This window comes from Chelonia mydas, chromosome 8, assembly GCF_015237465.2.
Source record: "Chelonia mydas isolate rCheMyd1 chromosome 8, rCheMyd1.pri.v2, whole genome shotgun sequence".
NCBI lineage: Eukaryota > Metazoa > Chordata > Testudines > Cheloniidae > Chelonia > Chelonia mydas.
This window is the reverse complement of record NC_057854.1, coordinates 50,504,041-50,531,385: the sequence shown is the minus strand read 5'-3', so window position 1 is coordinate 50,531,385 and position 27,345 is coordinate 50,504,041. Positions and strand designations below refer to the sequence as shown.

Sequence of the window (27,345 nt, the reverse complement as noted above, 5' to 3'; positions counted from 1 at the left end):
CCTAGTTCTTGTGTTACGAGGAGTAAATAACACTTCCTTATTTACTTTTTTCATACCAGTCATAATTTTATAGACCTCAATCATATCCCCTGTCATAAATATAAAGGGAAGGGTAAACCCCTTTAAAATCCCTCCTGGCCAGAGGAAATCTCCTCTCACCTGTAAAGGGTTAAGAAGCTAAAGGTAACCTCGCTGGCACCTGACCAAAATGACCAATGAGGAGACAAGATACTTTCAAAAGCTGGGAGGAGGGAGAGAAACAAAGGGTCTGTGTGTCTGTCTATATTCTGTCTTTGCCGGGGATAGACCAGGAATGGAGTCTTAGAACTTTTAGTAAGTAATCTAGCTAGGTACATGTTAGATTATGTTTTCTTTAAATGGCTGAGAAAAGAATTGTGCTGAATAGAATAACTGTTTCTGTCTGTGTATCTTTTTTGTAACTTAAGGTTTTGCCTAGAGGGGTTCTCTATGTTTTGAATCTAAGTACCCTGTAAGGTATCTACCATCCTGATTTTACAGGGGGGATTTTTTTTTTTAATTTCTATTAACTTCTATTTCTATTAAAAGTCTTCTTGTAAGAAAACTGAATGCTTTTTTTTTTTTTTTCATTGTTCTCAGATCCAAGGGTTTGGGTCTGTGGTCACCTATGCAAATTGGTGAGGCTTTTTATCCAACATTTCCCAGGAAAGGGGGGGTGCAAGTGTTGGGAGGATTGTTCATTGTTCTTAAGATCCAAGGGTCTGGGTCTGTAGTCACCTAGGCAAATTGGTGAGGCTTTTTACCAAACCTTGTCCAGAAAGTGGGGTGCAAGGTTTTGGGAAGTTTTTTGGGGGGAAAGATGTGTCCAAACAGCTCTTCCCCAGTAACCAGTATTTGTTTGGTGGTGGTACCGGCCAATCCAAGGACAAAGGGTGGAATATTTTGTACCTTGGGGAAGTTTTGACCTAAGCTGGTAAAGATAAGCTTAGGAGGTTTTTCATGCAGGTCCCCACATCTGTACCCTAGAGTTCAGAGTTGGGGAGGAACCTTGACATCCCCCCTTAGTTGTCTCTTTTCCAAGCTGAAAAGTCCCAGTCCTATTAATCGCTCCTCATATGGAAGCCGTTCCATGCCCCTAATAATTTTTGTTGCTCTTTTCTGAACCTTTTTCAATTCCAATATATCTTTTTTGAGATGGGGTGACCACGTCTGCACACAGTATTCAAGATATGGGCATACCATGGATTTATATAGAGGCAATATGATATTTTCGGTCTTAAAATATGATGGAGGTAAACAGCAAGCATCAGCTACAGGTGAATTTACAAGGCTCTGGCCATGCCTATGCTGTTTTAGTCTGTAGATGTGTTTGACAATGGTTTCAAACAAAGCTTGCAACCATCCCAACATGCTTATGAACCGTATTAGATCTGTGGTCAGAAACCATGCTATGCACTAGCTGTGGGGTAGCTTACACAGGATGTGGATACAAAAAATTCCTCTTCACGCTGGAAGGGAAAACTGTGCTAGTAACAGCTGCATTTGAAAGTATGATTCTGGCACAACAGGGTATGCCACCATTCTGAACAGTTCAGCCTGCTGCTGTGGATAGGAGCTCAGTGGAAGCCTCAGGTCTAAGAGCTCAGACTGGTAAATGCACACTGCAGTTACCTTCTCAGCATGCTTTACTTCATCTTGATGCTGCTCTGTATCCACCTCTTCCTCTTCATACTGCCCATTATTCAGAACCCACGCAGCTGTCCTTTCCACTGGTGACATTGTGGCTGAGTCCACAGGTGACTGGACCTGGAGCAGAGAGGGCTGTAAGCATTTGTCAAAGAAATCACATACTGCCTGGCTCTACAGTCAAACTTACTCAGAGGAGAAAAATGGGGGAAGAAGGCCATCGTGAGTCCAGCAGTATCAAAGGCTCCCCACAGCTACTTTCTTCCAGAGATACTCCAGACACATACTATACTTCAGCCCCTCTAACATCAGTGCATCCAGGAAAAGTTGAATGCAGAAAGACCCCTCTCTGCATTAAACCCATGCACATAGCTTCCCTTTCACCTCAATCAGAGTCATCTTCCTAAAACAATTCCATAGTCCTTAAGGACAAGAAAGGGGAGTGAAGACACGCACACAACAGAATCAGACAACGCACACCAGAGTCCAGAAATACTGTGGTTTCAGTCTCTTATTAGGAAGATTAAAGACAGTACAAGACACTTCAGAAAGGAGATGGGCTTGTATTTGAAGAGATGACCGTTTGGTGCTTGCTGATATGCTATCTGGTCGCAGATGCACTTTCCTTTTTATGGAAAAAAAATCTTGTTACTGACCGGGTCCTGGCCATGTTCACCTTCTGCTAGCTAGCTTCCTGGTAGGGCTGTCTCAGTCCCCCTCACACAGCACTAAAGGCAAGGAAGTTTTTATTCGTAGCTTGCTTGTGAATGGCAGGTTTGTTACTTTGAAGAAGTGAGGTGCTTAACTTGAGATGCAATTTTTCTTTAATACCTTTGTGGTTCATTGTATTAAAAATGCAATTGTGTGTATGTTATTGTGGAACTGTATGTGACTCCTCTAGGAGGAGGGAGATGCTAATGTAATTCCTATGGTGATCAGCCCTTGAAACCCCAAGTAAACCCCTTAGGTGAAGTGTTAAGGCCTGCTCCTGCCAGAGCCCGTGGTAGGGTTGGGGTGATTTCGGGTAAGCTTATTAATAAGCATGTAGGTTCTTGTATGGTCTTTAATATGTTTTCCCTGTGGTGCTTTTATCTTAAGAATAAAATAGGCATGCACCAAAAGAGCTGTGCGGTACCTATACATGGGGGCAGGCACACGGTTAACCTGTTATGAAGTGAAGGTAAGCAGGTCAGCTTGCCTTTGCTTGGAACAAAACGGTGAAGGCAAGGAACTGTTCAGCCTGGAGATACCCCAGTCAGAAGGGAAAGATGGGTGCCCTTGTTGGACCATAGAGAAAAAAAAAAAACGGGCACGGATGCCCTGAAGCGTGACACCAGAATTTCTAAACTCTGGGAAATACTGCTGTTGGGAGAACAACATTGCTTTATTTCCCCAGCTCCCACTTTGAGGAACTTGAAAATAAAGTTTTTCCCAGCCTGCTTTCCTTTTTCTGTTAACATGGCAATTTGATGCCTTGTTTCGGCAGCAGCATTAAGTACAATATCAGCACATTGGTGGGGATAAGACAATTTTGTTTTTCTCTATAAATATACCTTCCTATTACCAAGAGTCATGGTCCTGAGCAGAGAGACTATGGGTAACTATGGCAGCTCTGCTGAAATTTTGGCACTCAAACTCTTCTCTATAAAAAGGGCCTAGAGTTACACCATAGAGCGGGCATTCTCAGCCAGAGCCGATGGAGAGCTGAGGGTGGGGGATCATACTGTATGGTGAAGTGGCTCATTGTTAATGTGGAAGGAGGCAGTCTTGAGTCAAAGTCTGAGCAACTACATGACCTACATCTCCTATGTTACTGCTTCAGACAGACAAGAAAAGAGGACCATTGTGGACTGGGCACTTTGAGGTGTGGGGGGTGGAAGCTACTGTAGTCTCTTCCCCACTGGAGACATTGCTGATACAGCAGAACCACTGGAAACCACTTTCTCCACTCTCCACATTAGCAGCTCCATGTGAACCCTTTTGAGCGTCTGAGCATATTTCCCCACTGGGGCCAACTACGCACTGAGAGGTGGTGCTGCTACTGAGGCAGAGTGAGCTATTGTTAGGGCCTAGCTGCTCTTACCAGTCTCTATCCAGGTTCCCAGGCAAAGTCCACAAGTCTGCCACGGGGAAGAGAAGACAAAAAGGGGCATAATATAGTGAGGCCCCAGAAGACTATGCCTCGCAAAGGCTGAAGGTACTCACCAAGCTGCTGCTGTGCGACAGGGGCAGAACACGGGGATCTAGAATGAAGCTCTGGGACCTTTATGTGGAGGGCTTTGGATGCCAGAATGCAAAAAGGGGCTGTCCGGCTACACAGATGGACACAGCTGTATGAGAACAGTGTTTATTCGTCACCTTGCTTGGATGGCAACAGAGCACTGAGTGATGTAGTTACCCAGGTCTGGTATGAGCGATGGTCACTGGCTTTGCTGGAGGAGTGTGGGTTTTTTTGTTTTAATTTCTTAGTGGAGTAGTGGTAAACTAAAAATATGGATATCTGAGGAGCAGGGGACATTCCCCAACACATTATAACCATTTAAAATCAGCTAAATTATGAGTCCAAACAGGTCAATGTCCTCCCTTTCATTTTTACCCCTCCTTCTGAAATGCATAAAGGCACTTAACTAGCTTCACATACTAAGTAATGGTCTGTAGAATTTCAGATTTTAAAATACTAACTGAGACAACAGAGTAAGCTGCTGGACTGAGAGCTTGCGTGCTAGGTTTCAGGGAAGCATGTTTTATAGGGGAGTTATAATCTCTTAAAATAAGAGTTTGTTCAGCCTCGTATCAGGTCAGACATCCAGGTATGATTTCCAGTTCCAGTCTCTCTCAGGGCTTGTCTACCCTGGCAATTTGCAGTGCTGCAACCTTCTTGCTCAGGGGTGTGAAAAAACACCCCCCCGAGTGCAGCAAGTTTCAGTGCTGTAAAGCGCCAGTGTAGACAGTGCCCCAGCACTGGGAGCTGCGCCCCTCATGGAGGTGAGTTTTTAGAGATCTCTCAGCGCTGCGCCGCGACCACGCAAGCCATGTCGCAGCAGTGCTGCTATGGCAGCGCTTTAGCGTTGCCAGTGTAGACTAGCCCTTAGTCACGTGCTCAGGGACTTAGTGTGCTGCCCACACAGTGACTCAGCTCTTGGTCTAGGAGATGCCTTAGGTCCACCCACAATGGCTCTGTTATCTTCTGTTGATGATACACTGATTCTAGCAACAAGGAGACTTGGCAGTGATGGGTGTAGAGATGGGTCAGAGAGAATTTCAGGGCTTTGACAGAGATGGAGGCCCTCTGCCCGGAAAGAGAAAAATTTGTGTTGGAAAGGTTAATAACCCTCTCGGTGGCAGCATGACTGATATTGCTATTAGTAGTGACAAGACTTTATACATATGGTCCTGCAGTTAGACTCTTCTCCTGGCAGTATTTGCTGTGAGACAGAGACAGCAGGAGAGAATATGGACCATGGGCAGCTCTGCCACCAATCAGCACCTCTCAGGAGTAAATACTGTTGCAGCCACTGGGAACTGCTAGAAGGCTGGAAGGATTTTGATCCTTAACAAAAACAAAATTGCTTTTTATTTTGGTTCTGGAGGGATAAGATAGCACAAGGGTTAGGACAAACTGCATTAACGACCTCCTTCCAGACCCCTGGCTCACCAGCATATCCTTTCAGTTAACCTTTAAATTGAAGAATGGAATGTTTTCAGAAATCAAATTCAAAAGCATGAACAGTTAGGACACCAACAAAGAAGCAGACGGCAAAGGGTAAGATGCAATTTGAAAATGCTAACAAGAGCCCCAAGTGACAATATTGCAGAAAAGAGGCCAGAGAGGGAAATTTATTCAATACCAAAATTCCTCTGAAAATTCTATCCCCCACCTACTCACTAAATGGAAATGAAAGGCAGAAGCTAACGTCTCCCAGACAAGCAAACAGCCCTGCTCTGTGCTCAAAAACATAGGAAACTTGGAAAGAGGTTGATAATGACAAATACCCACAAAGCAACACTCAGAGAGAATTCACCCAACTTTTTTTTTAAGCCAGAAAAAGAATTCCACAGTGATATTTGCAATTAAAAATATGCAGTGGAATTTGCTTCAAGAACAGGCTAGCCACTGAAGTCAGAAAAGCTCAAGAAGTTTCTCAGTTGTCTGGGATACCAAACAACAGACCAGATTGATATCTGTGACTGAAGTGGGAGCAAGGAAACTAACTGTACTGGTAAAAAAAACGAGGAGTATTTGTGGCACCTTAGAGACTAACAAATTTATTTGGGCATAAGCTTTCATGGGCTAAAACCCACTTCATCAGATGTAACTGTACAGGTGAAAAGAGTCAGTGTAGAAACGGAAGGTTGGAAATCTGGGCAGACACATATAACTCAACTTTTATAATCTACAGGGCCAGTATAAATGTAGTCTGTTGAAGCTGACCATAGCTAAAGGCAGCAACATGGCTGAAGGATAAAAGGAGATGGTAGACCGAGGAGGAAAGTTTGGGACATCACTTTGACTCTGCCATATTCCTATGAAGTAAAGCATTTTCCTCCACTTACTTAAAAATGACAATCAGTACCTCAAGCCTCAAGATGCAACAGACTCGAAAGGAGATTATCCAAGGAGTTGTACGTAGCCACTTGGGGATTTCTCATAAACACGCAAAGGGCAGTGGCTGTAGGTTTTCCCGTGCATGCCCATATGCACGTGTATGTGCTGGAGAAAAGGGTCAGTAATATTTTTTTAAAGGCTGCTTTTAAAAACAGCCTATATGTTCCCTCGCTCCACTGCCTTCAAGTAAGTTTGTGTTTATTTTTCTAGCCATTTCCAGTAAAAGACCTTAAGGAAACCAACGATTTCCAGAGGGAATTCTGATAAGGCACTACTTGCAGTACAAAATGAAGCTACCAGCAGAACACACACTGTTTCACCTGGCAGCTGAAGCATTAGAAGAGCAGTGAGTGGATTTCCAAGCACAGCTCCTATTATACTAGGCAGAAGATTCCCCCTATCCCAGCAGTGGTTTAAACATATAATTTATGGTACCATCCAACATACTGTATCTATCAACCGGCCTATACCCACATACAAGACAAGCACCCAAAATGAGGGATATGCACACAAACAATATAAAAAACTTTAAACATTATGGGATTCATTTCTTTGATATAAATATAATTGCCTAATAAGCTTGGCTTTGTGATTCAATATTTCTGATTTCAGTTACAGCAGTGAAAGGCAGACACCATATGGTAGTTTTCAAGCACTGATTGTTCTCGGGGTCCCAGATACCAGGTATGGGTTGTCCTGCTTTTTCTCCCATACATTGCTAAAGGCCTCGTCTACATTTAAAAGGGTTTGTTGGGGGTAGATATGTACTGGTAGAGTGATACCAACAGGCTCTCCTGGGGGAGATACAGCTTATACCAGCAATGAGCTCTTTTGCCTGGGGGAGATACAGCTGTACCAGCAAAAGGACTTTTTTGCTGTGCTGGTATAAGCAAAGTCTGCACTACCAGCTTAGTTTACCAGAGCTGTCAGTTAGGGGTGCAATTTTTTTCACACTCTGAATCAATACGGCTCTGCTGACAACATTTCTAAGTATAAACCAAGCCTAAGAGGTTGTAGCTCGCACCTTTGTGACTTACAGGATTGGACACTGTAGAGCCCTTTACTTGGACCTACCCGCAAAGACCACCTGGAAGATTCAGCTAGTGCAGAATGCAGCCACCTGGCCCACTTATTGTGTCAGCATGAGCACATAAAAGCTGGTGTCAGAGAACTGCAGTGGCTTCCTTTCTGCTTCCCTATGCAATTCAAGCTGCTGGTTTTAATATATCCCAGAGCCTCATTTCAAAGCCAGATAAGGTCACTGAATGACAACAATATACTCAGCTTTCACAAACTACAAAACTCAAGTACTTAAAAAGCAAGAATATTAACAGTTAAGGACATCATAAACCTTAATTGGCCTAGATGATAAACATAAATGCACTGTTCTAACCTAGAGCAGACATCTTCACAGATCAGAGTGAAGGTGGTTGTGCTATGGACTGTTGGGCATTTGTATGGACTGTATGTCAATTTCATTATTTAAGTGTTTCATTTTATGGGATACCATTACATCATACACATCAGTTAAAATATTCATCACACTCTTTTTTTGTTCAGCACTATATAATTGCTGTTTGTTAAGAACGAAATTGTGTAAGATGAAATATGCATAATGTAAAATTAACTTATGGTAAAATTAAGTATATGGATTTGCATATGAGGCCAATCAATAGGCATTAGACATAGGCAAATATATATTTCTATTAAGTGTTTCCATTTTGTTCATATTCTGATATTACTGATGACAGAGTCAGAGCAAGGTTGTTGGGTTGTGACAAAATATACATTTCTTTATACTTGATGAAAATATTGCTTTTGCTTAGCAGTTGGGCAATACGGATTCTATGCTATTCTTATCGATTCATTTCCCTCCTCTTAAGTAGGCAAATATACTGTAACTCAGCCATCTTAACTGGCTTTTGAAACAAAGCTTTTTGTTCTTGGAATTCTTCAGTTTTTGTTTCTTTGAACAAATTTGTCACTTTTCTTATTGTGAAGGTAAACTGAAAACACAGCTTTTTAAAATCTTAATTTGATTATCTTGTGCTCATTTTATTTAACAAGGGAGAGCTGCTGGCCAAGCTAATAATGGTAGCAAGGCAAACCATGTGCCTGCTGTTCCTTCCCATTCCAGCCTCTCCTCCCATAATACTAGAATCAGTTCACATTTCTTATTTCACATTTAAATAAAGTAAGTGGAAAACGTTGAAGTGGGCAGTTTTATCTTCGAGGGCTACAAATACAGAGAACGGACAAAATCTGGGAGAAGGACTTTGTTCCTACCTGCTGCGTCTGCTGCCGCTGAATTGCCCTCACTTTGGGGACAGGGCTTTCTCTGGAGGACGAGGACTGCTGCCGCGACCGGCTCCCATTCTGAACTGGCTCTGTCACCATTGCACCTGAAGCTGCTGACAGGCTCCCTGTGCTCCGCAAGGAAGCGCTATGTGGCAGGGACTGTGGTGCTTTGGCCCTGGCACCCAACCCAACCTGGTCCATTTTACGGATCTGTGCCTGCCCAGTGCTGTTCTGGCGGGGCAGAGCCATAGGTACATGCTTGTCTGGCACAGTGTGCCGCCTGGTAAAGTCCTCACTCTGTGTGCTGCGTTTGGCGAAGTCCTCCATGCTGCTGTTGCTGGGTCCACTGAGTTTGAAGTCTTCACTGTTACTTTGGCTCCGGGAGCTGGCAGTGCTTAAGTTCTCCAAGCTGGAATCCACAGAGGCCTTTGGCATTGGTGGAGGAGGGTTGTTGAGTTGGTAAACTGGGTTCTGGAAGGAGAGGGGCTGGAGGCTGCCCTGCTGATTTAAGGATGGGTGCAGCGGTCTCCTTACTTGGGGAGCGCTCTGCGGTGTGCTCTGAGTCTCCCGCAGTTGTTTGATGTTGGCCACCTGTGCTATAGAGAGCTGGCTGCCTGCCAGACGCAAAGGCACATCGTGCAGGATAGATGTGTGATCACTGTGAGTTGCGTGGGGGTCCTGCAAGTCCATGAGGGAGACGCTACGTCCATTGGGTAGTGTGCTCTCCCTCTCATCCTTGTCTGAGTAAGTCATGCTCTGGGTGGATGCCTGCTGAACCAACAGTAAGGTTTTCCCTCGAAAATATCCATCTATATTTTCCTGGGTTGGAGAGTTCAGTTTATGCGAGTCACTGTGGAGCAGATAGGCATTTGGTTAATTTTTAACCAGCCACAATCCCAGTAGATCTGTCCCAGAGATGCCCTTCTTCCTCAATTAACCCCTTCCCTCAAAAAAAGCCTCAGGGAACTAGATTATTTCCTTTTGTGAAGCTCTTTACTTTTCTCAAGTCACAATACACACATCTCCAATTAGTTTAGCTTTAAGAATAAAGCCTTACTTAAGAACTGCCTGCCTATCTTCTCACAGGTAAAACTCAAACCATTCCCACTGATTTCTTCCCCCTTGGACATTGCTATTTTCCAGCTAGATTCCAAACCAGTCCAGATTTCATTTCACTCTTCCTCAGCTTCCCAGAGCTTTAGGCTATCCCTGTTCAATCTGTCTGAACATGTAATAGATTGCAGGAGTTGCTGATGGCCCAGAAAGTAGACATCTGAGACACAAAACAGAGCCTTACACTTGGCAGCACAAAGCATGGACAGATAAACCACTAGGTTGCAAGTTCTCATGCATTTCAGCCATCACCAGGCTTTTTGCTGGAGCTCTCCAGAATTGTAACAACAATTACAAGGTGAGAATGTAACACTAAATACAGAACAGATTATTTTTGCTATTCTAATATTTTCATTCTCCCTCAGCATAACTATAACATGTATTTCTCAATGCTATTGGAAAGGTAATCCTGATCGCTAGAGTGAGATATTTCAGTCAGCTTTACAGGATTTATATTGAGCTACACATTTTTGTTTGTATCTTTCCATCTCATTGTACTTCACCCAGGGTGGCCAGTGGTATAAGGTTTGGTTTTCAATATCCTAAGTCATTGACTTTAGGCAAACCCCAGCATCCTGGCTAAGTGCAAATCTTACATGTCTTAGCACTAATCCTTGCATGTCTCAGTGGGTTCCTGTCCTCCTTACTACAGATACCAATTCTGAGTCCTAGCATGTACCTAGTTATAAATTTGGGGTGACTATGCTTGGACAGAGGTTCTCTTAACACAATCTTACAACCTGCGTGATCCTACATCCCTTCTGCTTCATATCTGCTCTTGAACCCTGGCTGTTACATACCCGTCAGTGGGGTCCTCGAATATCTTCTGAAGCCCTGAGGAGAGACTGCCACTGACATTTGGACTAGAACTGTGCTCGGTGAAACGCCGCAGCTGCTGCTGTATTGGTGTAGGATTGGTCATTGACTTGGTGATATCAGCAAGAATACGAGGGAGGGGTCCAAGTTTTGCCACGGTCGCCTGTAGGAAGGAATTTTCACCCTGATTGGATAATAAGCACCGCGACATCCGCCATTTTTTGATAACGATGCAGAGGGGTGGAGGTTGGAAGGAAGGAGGGTGGGTGTTTGTGTGTGGGTGTGGCAGGACCATAATGCATTGTTACGGAGCAGTGTAACCACGGCGACGAGATGAATGAAGGAGACGAAACAGGGTGCAGCAGACATTGAGGAAAGAAAAGGAAATAGAAAAGAAATTAGGATTGACCCCCAAAAATAAAATTCATGCTCAATAAAACCAAACTATTGCCATTCCAACGCAAAACTGTCATGCAAAGCAAACTAAATCCAGGGTGGAGTCAAGTTAAAAACTATAGTAACTACTAATAAATGGGAATTCAGAGACTACAGAATCAGCTAATGGGAGGGAACTTTCCAGGCAAAAGGGGTCATGTGGTAAAAGAAATACATGCCAACAGAGAAGGGGGGGCTGCATTCAGGGGATCCAGGAGAGAATTGAAAGGGTTTGGGGGAGGGAGGTTTCCATTTCATCAGCCTTCTCCTTTTGGCATCCTACACTGATGCCATCTTTTGTACCAAGGTGCTATCAAAAGCTGGGAGCTAACGTGGCTTTCCCACTTGAAATGAAATTAAAATTAACGGCATGAAAACTCCAGTAACATTCACCCCAGTGCATGAAAACTCCAGTAACATCCAACCCAATATTTTCATTTCAGCCAGCGACTAGCGTCTAGCTACCTTGTATCATTACACTTATCATAGAATCATAGAATATCAGGGTTGGAAGGGAACTCAGGAGGTCATCTAGTCCAACCCCCTGCTCAAAGCAGGACCAATCCCCACTTAAATCATCCCAGCCAGGGCTTTGTCAAGCCTGACCTTAAAAACTTCTAAGGAAGGAGATTCTACTACCTCCCTAGGTAACGCATTCCAGTGTTTCACCACCCTCCTAGTGAAAAAGTTTTTCCTAATATCCAACCTAAACCTCCCCCACTGCAACTTGAGACCATTACTCCTTGTTCTGTCATCTGCTACCACTGAGAACAGTCTAGATCCATCCTCTTTGGAACCCCCTTTCAGGTAGTTGAAAGCAGCTATCAAATCCCCCCTCATTCTTCTCTTCTGCAGACTAAACAATCCCAGTTCCCTCAGCCTCTCCTCATAAGTCATGTGTTCCAGACCCCTAATCATTTTTGTTGCCCTTCGCTGGATTCTCTCCAATTTTTCCACATCCTTCTTGTAGTGTGGGGCCCAAAACTGGACACAGTACTCCAGATGAGGCTTCACCAATGTCGAATAGAGGGGAAAAATTCACTTCAGTCTGGCAAGGCCTTACACAACAGCAACTGACTATAAAGCGGAGTTCTACCAACACTATATCCCTGTGGTGGAAGCTACTGTTCAGATTTTCTGTTCTTCTCTGGAAATCTGCCCTGAGTTTATACAGTGACTTTGGCATCTACACAGTGCCACCGGCAGGGGTGGGGGGTAGAGGGTAAGGGAAGTATTATTATACAGTAAAGCTCATTACAAAGACTACCTTCCTGTGAAAGACAGGTTCCACCCCCCAGAAACAGGCATCCAATCAGTTGTCTACAGTGGAAAGTTACTTTACAACTGCTTGTTTCTCCCAATTATTTCTTCTTCATTAAAATCTCCAGCTTTTCCTGGTAATTTCATTCATTCTCTTTCCTAGTCCCTGTAATCATTGCCCATAGTGAAGCAACATGGTAGTGTAACATTAACTCTTAATTCCCATTTCAGCACAAACAAAACCCCTTTCCCAAAACCTGTTAGGATATACTGATACATCTGCACTGGGAAAAGAGCACAGTATACTCTGGCTTAATACTGTATCCGCTTCCTGCCTCCACTCTCCCGCCATGTACCACTTATTTGCATTTTGAAAGCAGTTCCACAGCCCCCAGTAACTATGAGGTCAGATCTGACACCGGCAAATTCATAAGTCCAGTCCTGTTCTAAAGAGGGTTTTTCTCTTGCTTTTCCTTCTGGCAATGCCAGAAGCTTTCAGTCTTTGGGCCAGATCTTCAGCTGAGGTAAACTGGCATAGCCCGATGTACATGAACTCAGGATCTGCCCATTTGTGCTCAGGTAGTCATTCCAGTGGCCTTAGGAAAGCAGTCTTTGTAGGAGAAATTTTACTGCATATGACATTTAGAGTGCAAAAATATATGAGTGTAGACAGTAAACTGACAAAGAAATCAAAAAATCCTTATCAAACTAAAACGTATGTTTTTATCTTCATGCATCAAGGGCATTTAGATTTACTCTACTACACCAACACAAATAATTTTATACTGTACCAGTAGGAAATAAATCTTTGAATAAATCATTATTTCTCCAAACCTTGCTAGTAACAAATTATTATTAGCAGCTCTTTGCAGACCACCTCATCTCCAATTTGAAAAGAAAAGACCTAACTGGTATGGTGTAAATAGAATCTGGGACTGCAGACAACAGAATGCGGATTTGAAACTCTGCAGTGTGATGGGAATAGCCAAATGCTTGTAAACATGCAAAAATGGCAAAATCTTATTCAAGAACTCTGGTCCTTGTGTCCAAGTCCTCTCTACACTGACCAGTTTTTAATCCTATTGGCTCTGAAGAGGTCACATGGCTAGGGAAAAGCAAGCCGGAGTCTGTTCTGTCTCATGCATCAGCCAACTTGCCAGCTAAAGGCTGATGACAGAATGTCCATTACTGGTGGTGATGATGTAGGTTGCAGAACAGACACAGCCTGGTTTTCAGATCTCAGGAGCTTGCAGTGTTGGCTCTTAGAGAACCAGCTTCACCATGCACAATGTGGGCATGTAAAAATACGAATGGGACAGGGCATACATGGGGAACCTGATCTTATGCTAAATCTGATCCAAAGCCTATTGAAATCAGCAGGAAGATTCCCAGTGACTGCAATAGTCTTTGGCTCAGGCCGTTAATGAAAACACTACTGTTAAACTACTCCAATCTGGGAGGAGGAGTAAAGCCTAAGAAGGGAATGTGCAGCAAAGCAACTCATTGTCTCCACTGATAGTCCCATTCTCCATCTATGCCCTGCCCTTTCTGTCCTGCACAGGTGTGAGTAAGGGAGTGGGTGTTCAGGGAGGCTTCATACCACTGTGCAGAGGACAACACTGAACACCCAGCCTCTGCAAAGCATTTACACTTGTGCTGGAGCACAACTACCTTGCACATCCTGTTCAAGACTCACAGGTCTTGCAGTAGCTAGGCCTTGATCTGGAATCATTGAAAGGATAAATATTCAACGCCACAGTCACATACTTTTCTAAAGAGTTACTGAACTTCAGAAAGTTCTTCCTAAAATAGGACTTGGCCACTCCTTGGGTATTTCCTGGTGTTGACAGTTGCAATGATACTATTGCAGAATCCACCCTCCCAGCCCTTGAGCCTACTTTACCTTATCAAGTTGGGACACAACCTCCCATAATAGGGAGTGCAAAACTGAGAGCTCCCTGCCCAGGTCAATGTAGCCTTCAAACCCAGGGGTGTTTGAGATGGTGTCTGGGTTAGAGATCTCCAGTAGAAAGCGCTTCATTCCCCCCCATTCATGTTCCAGGAAATCATTCATGAAGGCCATGTACTCCTCTTTATTACCAAACCTAGAGAGAGAGAGAGAGTAAATGACTTCTACACAGAATACAACAGATAAGTGTTCAGAGAATTATTCTAATGCTTTCCCCTTCATCTTTCTTCCTGGGGTAGGAGAAGAGAGAGGCGGGGCAAGTGATTGAAGAATCCCACTGCTTTGCTTGACTCATCTGGGTATTAACAATCCACTGTTCATACCACTGGGTGACAGGCGCCCCCGACATAGACTACCCTCTTTGGAGACTCTGAGCATATGTCCTTTGCATCATTCCTTTGGCTGGGAGTTTGGATAAAAAGAGTTACCACCTTCATGTAACTTATACTGAATTCTACTTTTATTCTTTAGTAATAATGAGATCAACTGAAAACCTAAGTGTATATAAATTCATAGATAGATTCATAGATACTAAGGTCAGAAGGGACCATTATGATCATCTAGTCCGACGTCCTGCAAAATGCAGGCCACAGAATCTCACCCACCCACTCCTGCGAAAAACCTCTCACCTATGTCTATGTACCTATACAGAAAACACCTGATTCTGTTCTCAGTTACAACAGTTTACACCAGTGTCATTTTACTGACTTCAGTGGAGTTACTCCTGAAAACAGAATCAGGCTGACAGTGTACACGTCAGTACTCTTCTTAAACCCTTCTTGGTTTATGTAGCCACGCGGCGTGTGGGTGGAAAAGCATCCTCCCCATTCAAAGTTTCACACAGTATTCCTAGGATTGAGCTTTAGAGTTGTATTTGCACAGAGCTCTCCTTTCTCTTCCTCAATAATATGCGTGAGACTAAGACCCCTGAACATTTTCTTGTTTCAGGGCCAATATGTTACTGCCACCTACTTAGCAAAATTGGCGAGATTCTGAATGACTTTAGCAATGAGAGTCAGAGTGCGAGATGTCCGGTCATCAGGATACTCCTGCATGAGACTGAAGAGACTAGGGGACATGATAGCTGGACACAGGAAACGGAGGAAGAGTGAGGCGCTGATCAGGCGTTCACTGATGTCCTGCTTGCCCCGACTGAGGCACTTCTGCTTCCAGGATGCGAACACCTCCTTCAGCTCGCGAGGAAACACACTGCAAACAATTAAATCAATCAATAAAATGACAAGGGCGTAAAATGTAACAGGTTGAACTGACAGCCTGTCACAGGAAAGGCAAAACCATGAGAAACAGAAATGCTGGCTATTCTGTTATTTCAGCCCAGCAAATGTTGTTAGATTTCTAGTCTTAGCTTCCAGATCACCATTTTATTTGGTACACTTAAGTACTATTCAAAGCATTCCTCTAGAAGATATAAAACTAAATCCTTTTTGATCACTTTGATTTACAGGTTAAGAAATGTCCATCCCTAGTTTGAAGTGAATGGCAAATTGGTTTGTAAAAATTCAGACACACACTGAACTGTTGCTTATTTCTATCATTGGATTTAAGATTTTGAATGCTGAGTTAACTTTTTTTTTTTTTTTAATTACTTTTCATTTGATCTGGCCTGAAGCAGAAAAGCCAATATTTCAACATTTCCAGCTTGATCAGAAGTTGACACTAATAGAAATCTCCTGTGAAGCATTTTCCCCACAATACAATTTCCAGACCACTTTTGCAGATCTAAGAGGTCTGAAAAACATTTCACATAAGCATCCAAGCTATCAGCTGCTTATTCAAAGTTCAAATTGAACTTCTGAAGTTTAGTTTTCAAGTTACCCCATTGATTCAATCATCATTCACTAGATCTCCACAGTAAATATTTCAGGGGACATTCCCATATGGTATAGTACTTAGGACTGGGTATGGTGTCAGGACTCCTTGTTTGGACGGAACTTTTCTCTGCGATGTTGTGTAGAGAGCGGTAAGCCACAGGAACCCATGCTACTATAATATATGGAAGTATGTTTGTCCTCGGTCTCACAACAACTGCTGCTTTCCCATATTTTGGAGAGAGAGGGATACTATTTTTGCCTTTCCTAACCAAACGTCAAACCAAGTGGCCAATAAGCGAGAGGCAGGCGCTCACCAGTAGGAGTTGATAATCTTGCAAAAGGCCAGCTCACAACACATTTTCAGGTTGCTCTGATGATCAGTTAATTCACTGGACGAACATTTGCTGGGATCAACTTCACAGTTCTCATCTGACTCATACAAAGCCTTGATGAATTCCCCTGTAAGGGAAGAGGGTTACAAACAGTGGCAATTATAGAAAAGTCTCCTTGATGTATCTTTAAAGCCTGTTTATGCCTCTCCTTGGCAACTGCATTTTCTGCACCCAGCATCTGCAGTGAGGTAGTCTCCAGACACCAGGCGTGGAGTGCATGACTCCTCATAACTGTTTTCAAATACAGGACTTTCCGTACCAGATCAGGCCATTGGTGCTCTAGCCAACAGCTGAGGCTTCAGAGGAAGGCAAATCCCACTCCTCTCCCCTCCCAAAATAATGAATCTAGCCAGCTGTGCAACTGCTGTACATTGGGTTGGGGGAGAAATGAGAGGGAGAATTCCTTTTTGACCCCTGCAAGATATCAGCTTACACCCTGAAGAATGATTATCCTTACCTCTTTTTGCATGAATACAGATGTTATTAGCGATTATAAAATTATCCATCCCTTTAAAACGCAAAGCCAGGCTATTTGTCTTTGTGACCTTCTCTGGCAATGAATCTGACAATTCTTTTTATTTTTATTAGTTCTAAATTTACTGTGTTTTAATTTCATTGAGTGTCACCTGGTTCTTGTGTTATGAGACACGGTAAAAAGGAGGACTCACCAGTTTTCACTCTGTTCTTTGCAATTGTGAAAAATTGAATCCAGGTTAACTAATCCTGGTTTATGCAGCCTCTTGTCATCCTTACGTCTTGCAATATCTTTGTTGCCTGTTTCTAGAGCTTTTAAATTTCTACCCTCTCTTTCTTAAAGTGAGGCAACTGAAATTGGACACACAACTTCAGACTGGGCATGGTGGGGCTTCCATTGGTTGATATTCTGTAACGTCAGTGTATTTTCTACTCTCTCTCTCATATGGACTCTAGTATACTCATTACTTTTTAAACTGCTGCTCTGCACTGGTTATCTTCCCTTATCTGCTTAATGATTCAGTGACTCCTGAGTTATGTCCTCAGAAGATGTTCCCACTTTGGAGTTTATGCCACAAGGACTGTCTGTGCAAAAATGTTTTTAAGAAACAAACAAACAAAAAACCACCCCTAAACCAAACCACCAATGGCTTTGCAAGCAGGACAGGTAGTATATTTACCTAAATCTTTTCACCTCCACAAATTTTTGTTTATGTGCTTGAGTATATAATCTTACAGACAACACCTGGTCATGCTGTAATTATTCTGAACAAGTATTCGTAGTTCAGCGGAAAATCCAGTTTAGAAACTTTTGCTGGTACCCGAACCCTGGGAAGAAATGGAAACTACAACTTCTTGAAATGAGTTCTGTTCACAGTGTACTTGGCCCAATTTCAACCCCTTGTGGCAATTAAAGGATTAGAGGGCAACTTCAACAGCACAGAATAAAGCTGTTAGGAGCATTATTTAGTACTTCAGCTCTGCAATGCTATAGTATAATCAAAACAAGTAAGTTTGGCCGATGAACAACAATTTGATAAAACACTAATTGGTTATTTTTAAGATAATCTGGGCTCCACTACAGAAAAATTTTGCTGAGGGAAGGTAGTTTAGTATTATTTGCTAAGAGCTCAGCACCACTTCTGGGTGAGCAAACTCTGGTTGTAACAATAATTTCCTGAATCATTTTTATGCACTTGTAACTTGTTCTCAGTAGTCCATAGCCAGATCCTAACTATGTATTAAAATGTGCTTGTAGGGATACTATACACTTAATACTGAATTCAGCGTGGTTAATTTATTTCACACAGTATGGAATCTAACTGAACGTATTGTGTGATGCATTTGAAACTAGATAAATATATCTTCAAGAGCCATCTTGCCCTAGACTGGAAACAATCTGGATGACGTAACAGGTCTTTTTCCATCTCTAACTTCTATGATTCATAATCTTATCGCTTCGCACTGGTGTCCAAAACAATGTATAAATAGTCATTAATTTAAAAATATCCATGTAATTACTGCACATTAAAGGACTTTCAGTCAAATGTAACATATTGAACCAAAAGGTGATAATTAAATCTGTCGGAAGACAAGGCATCAAGTAAATTGCTGCTTGCCTCCACGTACTGGGCTAGATTCTGCCACCTTTACTCGTGTTGAGCAGTATCTTAAGGTTCTACCCAGTAAGAGTAAAGCTGGCAGAATTTGAAAAGATATACACAGTACACTCAAAATACACATAATCACATCTCAGATTCTGACTTGAGACACTGACTAATCTGGCCAACCACTTAACACCTGGATGACTGGCCAGTTTCCAGGCCACTGGGGAGGAGGGCTGGGTCTCTTGGAAGGAGTCAGTTCTGACATGATTTTACCTGGCCTGCATGAATTTCCAATCTCCCCTAGGCCAAGAAACAGGAGGGGAAAGGTGGTTCATCTTGGGACCCTTGGCAGGAGAGGAATCAGCATACAGCTGGCAGTGCCTCCTTGTAGGGAGGCTGTCCATTTACTGGGAGCTGTGCACACTCTGAGTTGCAATGGGTCTGTCTACACAGCAGAGGAAAAACTTGCGGCTGGCCCGTGCCAGCTGACTGGCACTTGCAGGGTTCAGGCTAAGGGACTATTTCATTGCTGTGTAGATTTCTGGGCTCTGGCTGGAGCTCAATTTGGGACCCTCACACCTCACACATCTACATGGCAGTGAAATAGCCCCACAGCCTGAGTCGGCTGGCATGGACCAGCTGCAGGTGTCTAGTCGCTGTGTAGACATACCCAATGTTGGGATAGCATTTGTGGGGCTGGGATTACATGTTTGGCAGTGGCACATGTCAAGAGCAAAGCACTGTCTCTGTGCGGGTAAGACAGGTAGACAAGCAGGATGAGTCTGCTGGGCTTGCTGGGAGGGGTAAGGCTAGGAAGGGAGGAAGTTGGGGGGGTAGGGTGAGTGCTGTTATGGGGATGCAGGTGGTCTGGCCTAGTAGAGCAGGAGTCAGGTCTAGTGGGCAGAGCAGGTGTCCAGGTTGGGGAACGGTGCCAAGGGTCAACACCAGAGTCAACTTCTAATTACCAGAGTCAGGGGTCGAGCCAGAGTCAGAAGCAAGAATCGAAGCTGAGGGTCAGGGCTGATCCAAATGTCAGAGCCAAGGGTCAAGCCAGAGTCAGGGTCAGAAGTCGGAGTCGAAGCCAGGACTGGTCACTGATGGCTGGAAGTGAGGTGTAAGGGCAGGAACTAGAGGAGAGGCAAGGATCAAACATGGGGATGGAGCACAGTGGGAACAGGAGTGAAGACATGGGTGAGACAGGAGTGGAGCGGGAATCAAGAACAGGGTTTGGGTGCAAGCACAAGCAGGGTCCAATGCAGCCACAAGAAGAAATCACCTTGTTGCTTGGACAAACTTTCTGTCTTAAATAACATGGTTGGAACAACTGGTAGAGCTGGACAATCCTCCAATCAGGGCTCCCATGGGTGGTGCCTTGACTGAGGCTATAGTCCTACTAGCTTCTTGGTCCACCAGGTTTCAGCAGACCTTGGGTGGAGGACAGGATGCAGTTGCGGTCTGAGGACTCTTAGGCCTGGGTTCGAGACCTGGAACATCACAAGTGCAAGAGCTAGGCATGTAGGCTGAGATGAGCAACTGGAGAACAACTGATTCTGTTCTTTTCCCTGAGTAAAGAGCACTTAGGACAAGCATCCTCAAAGGGTCACCGGAACAGCTTGAAGCAGGTTCTCCTGGTTTGTGATGCTCCCTAGCTTCACAGCCTCATTCTCTCCAGCTGGCCACATGTAACCCTAAATATTTCTGTTTGCATCTGGTGCAGGATTAGAAGGTTAAGGTGGGATTAAGAGAAACATGACTATCAGGGTATTGAATTAAATTGCTCAAAAGCAGGGGTCATGACCAAAGTTTGTGACTCAGAGGGCCACTCTGTAATTTTGCCAGTAGCTCAATGCTGCACCTTGTGTGTATGCAAATTGTCAAATCTTTATTACAATACATACATGCACCCAACCCTAATACCGGCTTGGACTTGTACCTTCCTTGACAAATGAACAGGAACAGTTTGGTTGGAGGTGCCCCAGCAATAAAATCCAGTGGATGATCAGCTTTGCCCTCAGCCTCACACCCCTACGTGCGTATCAGTTTTCAGGTAGGACTTTGGGCTGCCCTGCTGAACAGAGCATCTTCAACATTACGGTTTCTTTTCCCCCACAAAGGGGCTATGCAAGCCTACGCAGAACACTTCTGACCCTTTCTTGAAATTTCCATGTAGCTTCTTTCAGCTGGGATTATACTGGATTCACCAGCAATGTCCAGATGCAAAGTCTACACAATGCAAAAGCACTGAACTTCATCTATGTTGTCAGTATCTTTCCCAGTTGGTAGATTATCAAAATCACCTTTATCCCTATTCACGTACTTCAGACCGAATGATTCACAAATGATAATGAAGAGATATGACAATCAATAACGTGAACCAAGAGAAAAGATGCTACTTAGAAAAATGTAGAGCATTGGGATGAGATAACCATTAAAAGGGACCCCTTAATCTACACAGAAGCGAGTGTGATCTTTTTTCAGCTGCTGCAAATCTTAGGAGCCAAATCTTGTCTCTGCGTTCCATAAACAAGAGGGGCCCAGATGGAGCAGAACCAGTGAGGTTCTACTGCACACGGTGAGAGAGCAGCATTTCAGGAGTACATGCAAGGGACATGCCACAAGTCCCGTAGGTAAGCGATCCACTGGCTGAGGCCAGTGGATCTGGTGCTATGTGGCAAGGGGCCATGGATTTCAGTACACAGGAGTCCTAGAGCCACAGAACCAACTCCATTGTTGAAGCTGGAGTAGCAGTCAATGCATTTCCCACCAGGATACTCAACGCACAGCCACGTTACTTGGCTGATTGCTCGGACAGTATTTGTCCCCTAGGTTCTGTGAAAGAAAAGAAAGGAAAAAAGAAAAAAGAAGAGAGACTGGTATTTTCTTACCAAGTGCATCATGAAGATACTTCTGTCCTACCAGCTTTAGGTACTCCTCAATGGCTTTGGTGGCAAGCGTATTCTCCCTGAAGATCAAAACATCATGCTCCCCACAGCGATCTACCTCAGACATCACCAGATCAGTCAAGAAGTCCTGAGGGAAAAAGTCCAGAAGGAATAAGGTTTATTAACCAAATAGAATCATGCTATGCTCTTTAAGTGACTTTAGAACCCAAATGGGAAGAGTAAAAGGAGCCTGACACTCCTCAAAACAGGATGAGAGGATTATTGAACTGAAGTGCCTGGCCTGGGGGAAGGCATGCAGATATTACAGCACTGGGGGCTATAAAGATTAGCTAGAGTTCCCCTCATATTTGTGTACCTGACTTCCTAGGCCAATCCAGATCCCCAGCTCTGTCATTTTTGGACTCATTTCTAAAACTGGAATAGCAGCTGGGACTGGTGGGTAAAATTACAATGGTGGAAGCAAGTCTCTAAATAAAAAATCCCTACAACCAAACTTTTTTGACATTTAATCCAGATCCTGACCAGAATCTATGACATACTCACTCCTCCATAGCTGACATGTTATAGTCATGCTTTACTGATATATGTTAGCGATAACTAGCTGTGTGTTTCCCTGCTAGCCAAACTCAATATCAGGAGGAAAGCAAATCCAACTTTTAATTGAATACAGGAATTTTATTAAGAAGGATTTAGACCAATGAAATTAATGAGCATAAAATGGGCTGGGGATTAGGGAGACAAAGTTAGCATTCCTACTATGCATTAATTTAGCATTGTGTTGAACTGCATTCAGGCTATCAGGCAGGCCAGACAGAACAAGGGGCAAGAATCAAAGCAGACTGCAAGCTGCTAATACAGGGCCCAGTCCTGCAGTGGTAATCAAATTCCTCAGCTACTTACTCCAGCGGGAGCTGAGGGCACTCAGCATCCCACAGGAAGCAATCAGCCCCTTCCAAAATCCAACCTCAGACACTGTAAGGCTCCTGGGGGCAGAGACCAAATTTTTGTTTGTTTTCTACATCTTTTAATATCCCTTCAAGCCCCCCTGAATAATACAACAGAATCTTGCTAATCTGCAGAAAAAAGTGGCAACCTCTCACACAGCGGTAGTGAGGTCTCACATCCCTAAAATGTTACTTCACAAAATTTACTGAAGCACATTACTAGTATACTAGGGAGTCTCTAATAACTACAACCAAGCTACATTACCTTGCTTTATTGTTATTTACGTGCCTTTTTATTTTCTCTGAAAATTGGTAATAGTTTTCCCAAACAGTGTAAATTAGTGAAATTCAAGTGTAACAACAATATAATAAAATCCTGGATTGCTCACTTGAGAGTTCCAGATTGTAATATCCTACATCAAGGGTGGCCAACCTGTGGCTCCGGAGCCACCTGCAGCTCTTCAGAAGTTAATATGCAGCTTCTTGTATAGGCACCAATTCCGGGGCTGGAGCTACAGCAACTTTCCAATGTGCCGGGGGGTGCTCACTGCTCAACCCCTGGCTCTGCCCCTCCCCCCCCCCCCCCCCCCCCGAGGCTAACATGCCCTCGCTCCTTCCCCTTCCCCACCCCAGAGCCTCCTGCATGCCACGGAACAGCTGACCAGGAGGTACGGGGAAGCGCTGATTGGAGGGGCTGCCAATGGTTGGGAGGTGCTAGGAGCGGGGCTACTGACATATTACTGGTTTCAGAGTAGCAGCCGTGTTAGTCTGTATTCGCAAAAAGAAAAGGAGTACTTGTGACACCTTAGAGACTAACAAATTTATTTGAGCATAAGCTTTTGTGAGCTATAGCTCACTTCATCGGAGGCTCTCTGGCAATGTACGTTGGTAAATTCCGGCTCCTTCTCAGGCTCAGGTTGGCCACCCTGTCCTATATTGTATGATTTCACCAGTACATTAGAATCTAAAATACAAGCACTACAAAGGTAGAGCTTTAACATGCTAATTTACTTATCTGTTGCAAAGAACATTGAAGGAATCTGGAGATGGCTTGCCAGAATTATTACAGTTCAATGCTACAGGAGCTACTCTAGCTGTAAACTGCGCTAGATCAGACAGGCAAATGGTACTGTATGAATTCTCATCACACTTGGTCATAAAAGACATTCTGTCGAGAGGGACGTGTGCAGTGGAAGATGGTAAATATAGTGCATAAAAGGGGAAGGATTATGTACACATTCCCGTCCACACACAACACCTGGCTCATCGAAGTTTGGCTGTGCTTTAAGAACTCAGGGTAGCTGGTACAGCTGGGGGTCATAGAGGCTAGAGCTCGGGTACCACTTTCACTCAGGCTGGTAATCGACGCACTTTGCAGTGACAAAGTGACCATTTGAGTGCAGAGAGTCCTCCAATGTCTTCCCACAATGCCCCCTGTGTACCCAGAAGGACAGACAAGTTGGGATAGAATCATAGGGCCGCTCAGCTTATTGCAAATGAAGAACATGGGATATGCCCCAGAAGTCTGAGCGACCCACACAAGTGAGTGCAGTACCAGTGTGAGGATGCAGTAATGGGGTATGGCTTTTCAGAGTGGTTACTCACAATCCAGCTAGGCTAATCCAAGTGCTAATCCCTCATGTTAACTGTGGTGAACTTTTGCTGTTCACTGTTTATAAGACACATTTACAAAATTTTATTTGCAAGCTCCTTGATACTACAGTGTTCATGGTGCATCATCTATCCAGCAATGCAAGAAATATTTCAATGTACTCAAGGTACAAACATAACATTCTGTGATGGTAGGATGCTATGAAGTCCTTCCACCTACATAACTAATGTTTTAACCCTGCAATAGTTATCTCCTCTAAGTGTCTACATCTAGCTCTTTGGAATATATTCACACTTACAGATTCTACTTCTGGTAATGTGTTGCACACCTATATTGACTTCCTCTTATAAAGGATTTGCCCAAACTTCTTTAAAATGCTCATTCTGCTTTACTTCGCTTCCCCTCTACAGCCTCTCCCCTTTGGTAGTGTTCCCCTCCTCTAATTCCCATTCCCAGGCCTGTCCAGCCCTCATACTATTTCCATCTTCATCTCTGTTTAAATTTATGCAAACCCAGCCTTCCTAGTCCATGAATATTTATTTTTAAAACCATGAGAAATATTTATGAGTCTCAGAAATCATTGTGAGATGTTCCTTCCGCTCTTACCTTGGCTCTGCCAGTGCTCTGAAGAATGTGCACCAAGGCACAGGCCATTTCCTCCTTGTTCCTCACGCTGATCACAGGCTCCAGCACTGAGCACAGCATGGTGTAGTTGTTAGTAACAAACTCTGCGAATTCTTTGTACTGTTCCATGGGGAGGATGGTGATGGTCTGGTATCGGGACTTGATGCGAATGGAAGGTCCCCCTGATTTCCCTTTATTGGGCGTAGGTGTGCTGACTGGGTACCACTTTTCTACAAACTGACGGCCAGTCACGCTGGCCATGGGAATGTTGACCAGTCCTACATAGTTATTCTTGTCTTTTTTCTTCTTCTTCTCCACATCCTTATAGATGTGAACTGTGATACTGTGGAGGGGCGGGAGGCCATAGAACTCAAAGTGTTCGCCCCAGAAGATGTTGTCTGCTTTTGTTTTGCTGGTGGTGCGGGCAAACAGAGTGTCGTCAAGGCACAGCTCACAGAAGTATTTCTTCTTGGGGGCCAAGTCCTTGGCCTCAATGATCCAGAGACGGAGCACATTCTCAGCTCGACGGCAGTTGTCCTGTGCAGAAAAAAGAGCTCAGCATTGATGTAGAGACAGTGATGAGGAAAAAGAGCATTTTCTTTTCAAACAGAAAATACTGATCATGCAATGAGTGTATTTTATACATTGCTATTTGATCACCTTTGAAAAGCTGTATTCAAATTTGTTCAGAACACAAACTTGCTCTTAACTTCTGCCATTCAGAAGCTGGCAGATTCATAAAATTCCAGCAAAAAGAAAAGGAGGACTTGCGGCCCCTTAGAGGCTAACAAATTTATTTGAGCATAAGCTTTCATGAGCTACAGCTCACTTCATCGGATGCATTCAGTGGAAAATACAGTGGGGAGATTTATATACACAGAGAACATGAAACAATGGGTATTACCATACAAACTGTAAAGAGAGTGATCAGGTAAGGTGAGCTATTACCAGCAGGAGAGCGGGGGCGGAAAAAACCTTTTATAGTGATAATCAAGGTGGGCCATTTCCAGCAGTTGACAAGAACGTCTGAGGTATAGCGGGGGGTGGGGGTGGGTGCCGTGATCGACCTAATTAAATAGGTAAGCACCTCTGTGATGGTTTGATATATCATCTGGACAAGAATCCAGTCATGCCATGAACATTTTACTGGTGGTATTATTCCTACAGCTTCTTCTTCTATTACCTTGTTAGGCTGCACTGTCCTGCGTAGGTTTTCCATCCACTTGTCTCTCTCCGCTGCAGAGGAGCAACTGAAACATTTACTGCCGCTGGAGTAGGTTACCTGAAACACAAACAATAGGTCCAGTTCTGGCAAGACTGCAAAGCAGAAAAAGGAGCAAAAGTCATAGGTGACTTTCAAGCATTGAGAATATGAAAGAGGCAGCAAAATATGGGAGCAGGGAAGGAGCAAGCCTGAAAAGGGCACAGAGTGCAGAGAAAAAAACCTCAGTTCAGATGGGTATAAAACTGAAGGGAAACACACTGTTCTAGCCAAATGTTCTGAGAGACTGTAAAATAAGGATGTAGTCAGCAATTTGAAATTTGTGCACATGCTAACTGAACTGCAGCCTCTAGATACCTGCAATATCCCAGTAAGTCCCCAAGGCTGACAAGCTGATCATTAACGGAGCAGGTGTAGGGAGAGAGCTAGTCACATGTTGATGAAAGGTCTGATGAACAAAAATCCCTGCTGGATGTCACTGGAAATACTGTCTTTGGGAAGCTAAAAATTGCACGCTCTGGGTACTATACACATCAATGGGCTGAAACAGCCAAAACGTTTGACTCTGCTTTTGGAAGAGACAACACCACTTGGAGCAAAACTGATGCTAGCTCTGTTTGTGCATATAAGGAGACAGTCACATTTTGCTTCAATTTTTATTTGGCCTTGCCAGCTCTCCCTGTTCTTCCCATTCAGATGTATGAGCATGGGCAAAGCACTTTAAGACTAAATGTTAGTACTAAACTCTGCATTTGTATTGCCAGCTGTCTTCCGTCTACCCAGGAAGGCTGAAGGAGAACAGGAAGTGCTTCCAGCCAATGAGATATGTTGTGACTATTACGCCTACAAAGTATACCCCTATTGTGAACTCAGATGTAAAAAGTATGTGAAAGTTCATAAGATGTTACAATAACCATGAAAAATAGGTCAAGTTGTTTATAATGCGGAATGCTGTAACAAGTGCAAAAGAACCAGACAAAGAAGATTGATTAATCTAAATCAAAAAGGCCATGTTGATATAATCCATTTTTAGCAAGCATAATTTCAACAATTTTTGGAAGATGTGGAACCAGAACTAACAGACCAAAATTGGTGTGATGGCTACGAGGCCTAACTGGTGGACAAAATAACGAGGGAGATGAACTATGACACCCACTTTTACCCTTTCTTAAAGAGACTGAAAAAAAGACATGATCAGCTCAGCTCAGTTCTCCCATTCCACCTGGTGGCCCAGTTTATCCCCCGAACTGCCAGCACTGCAACTCATCCCAGCTCACCTTGACTCATCTAAAGGACTTTCTTCCTGAGAGGAAGGCCTGCTGACCTTAAGCTTGTTCAAGGTACTTTGTTTTCACCTGTGAGTGCTGAAAGTCATCACATGATCATGACATCCAGTCCTCAAGCCCATTAGTGGGGATATATATAATTGCCAACATTGCAGGGGCACGTAAGATCCTGCATCATTTTCCTTTCCTTTGTTACAGTGATTCTCAAACTTTTTTAATGGTGATCCCTTTCATGTAGCAAGCCTCTGAGTGTGACCCCAGTTGTCACGGAGTCCCTGGGCGATGCT

At 43.7% G+C, this 27,345-nt stretch overlaps 1 protein-coding gene across 8 annotated transcripts in view; it reads right to left on the bottom strand.

Moving 5' to 3' along the window:
* Nucleotides 1-27,345, bottom strand: part of RASAL2 (RAS protein activator like 2) — a 275,645-nt gene that overhangs the window by 14,896 nt on the left and 233,404 nt on the right. For 5 of the 8 annotated variants that reach the window (XM_043552867.1, XM_043552868.1, XM_037906044.2 and 2 more), the window contains exons 7-15: nt 25,734-25,832; nt 24,533-25,087; nt 21,353-21,497; nt 16,309-16,453; nt 15,135-15,371; nt 14,097-14,298; nt 10,483-10,682; nt 8,558-9,419; nt 1,651-1,785 (exon numbers count right to left, since the gene is read on the bottom strand). In XM_043552867.1, coding sequence (XP_043408802.1) covers nt 1,651-1,785; nt 8,558-9,419; nt 10,483-10,682; nt 14,097-14,298; nt 15,135-15,371; nt 16,309-16,453; nt 21,353-21,497; nt 24,533-25,087; nt 25,734-25,832 — 2,580 coding nt within the window. The remainder of the gene's footprint in view (nt 1-1,650; nt 1,786-8,557; nt 9,420-10,482; nt 10,683-14,096; nt 14,299-15,134; nt 15,372-16,308; nt 16,454-21,352; nt 21,498-24,532; nt 25,088-25,733; nt 25,833-27,345) is intronic. The other 3 variants (XM_043552869.1, XM_043552866.1, XM_037906046.2) reach the window with 1 other exon arrangement.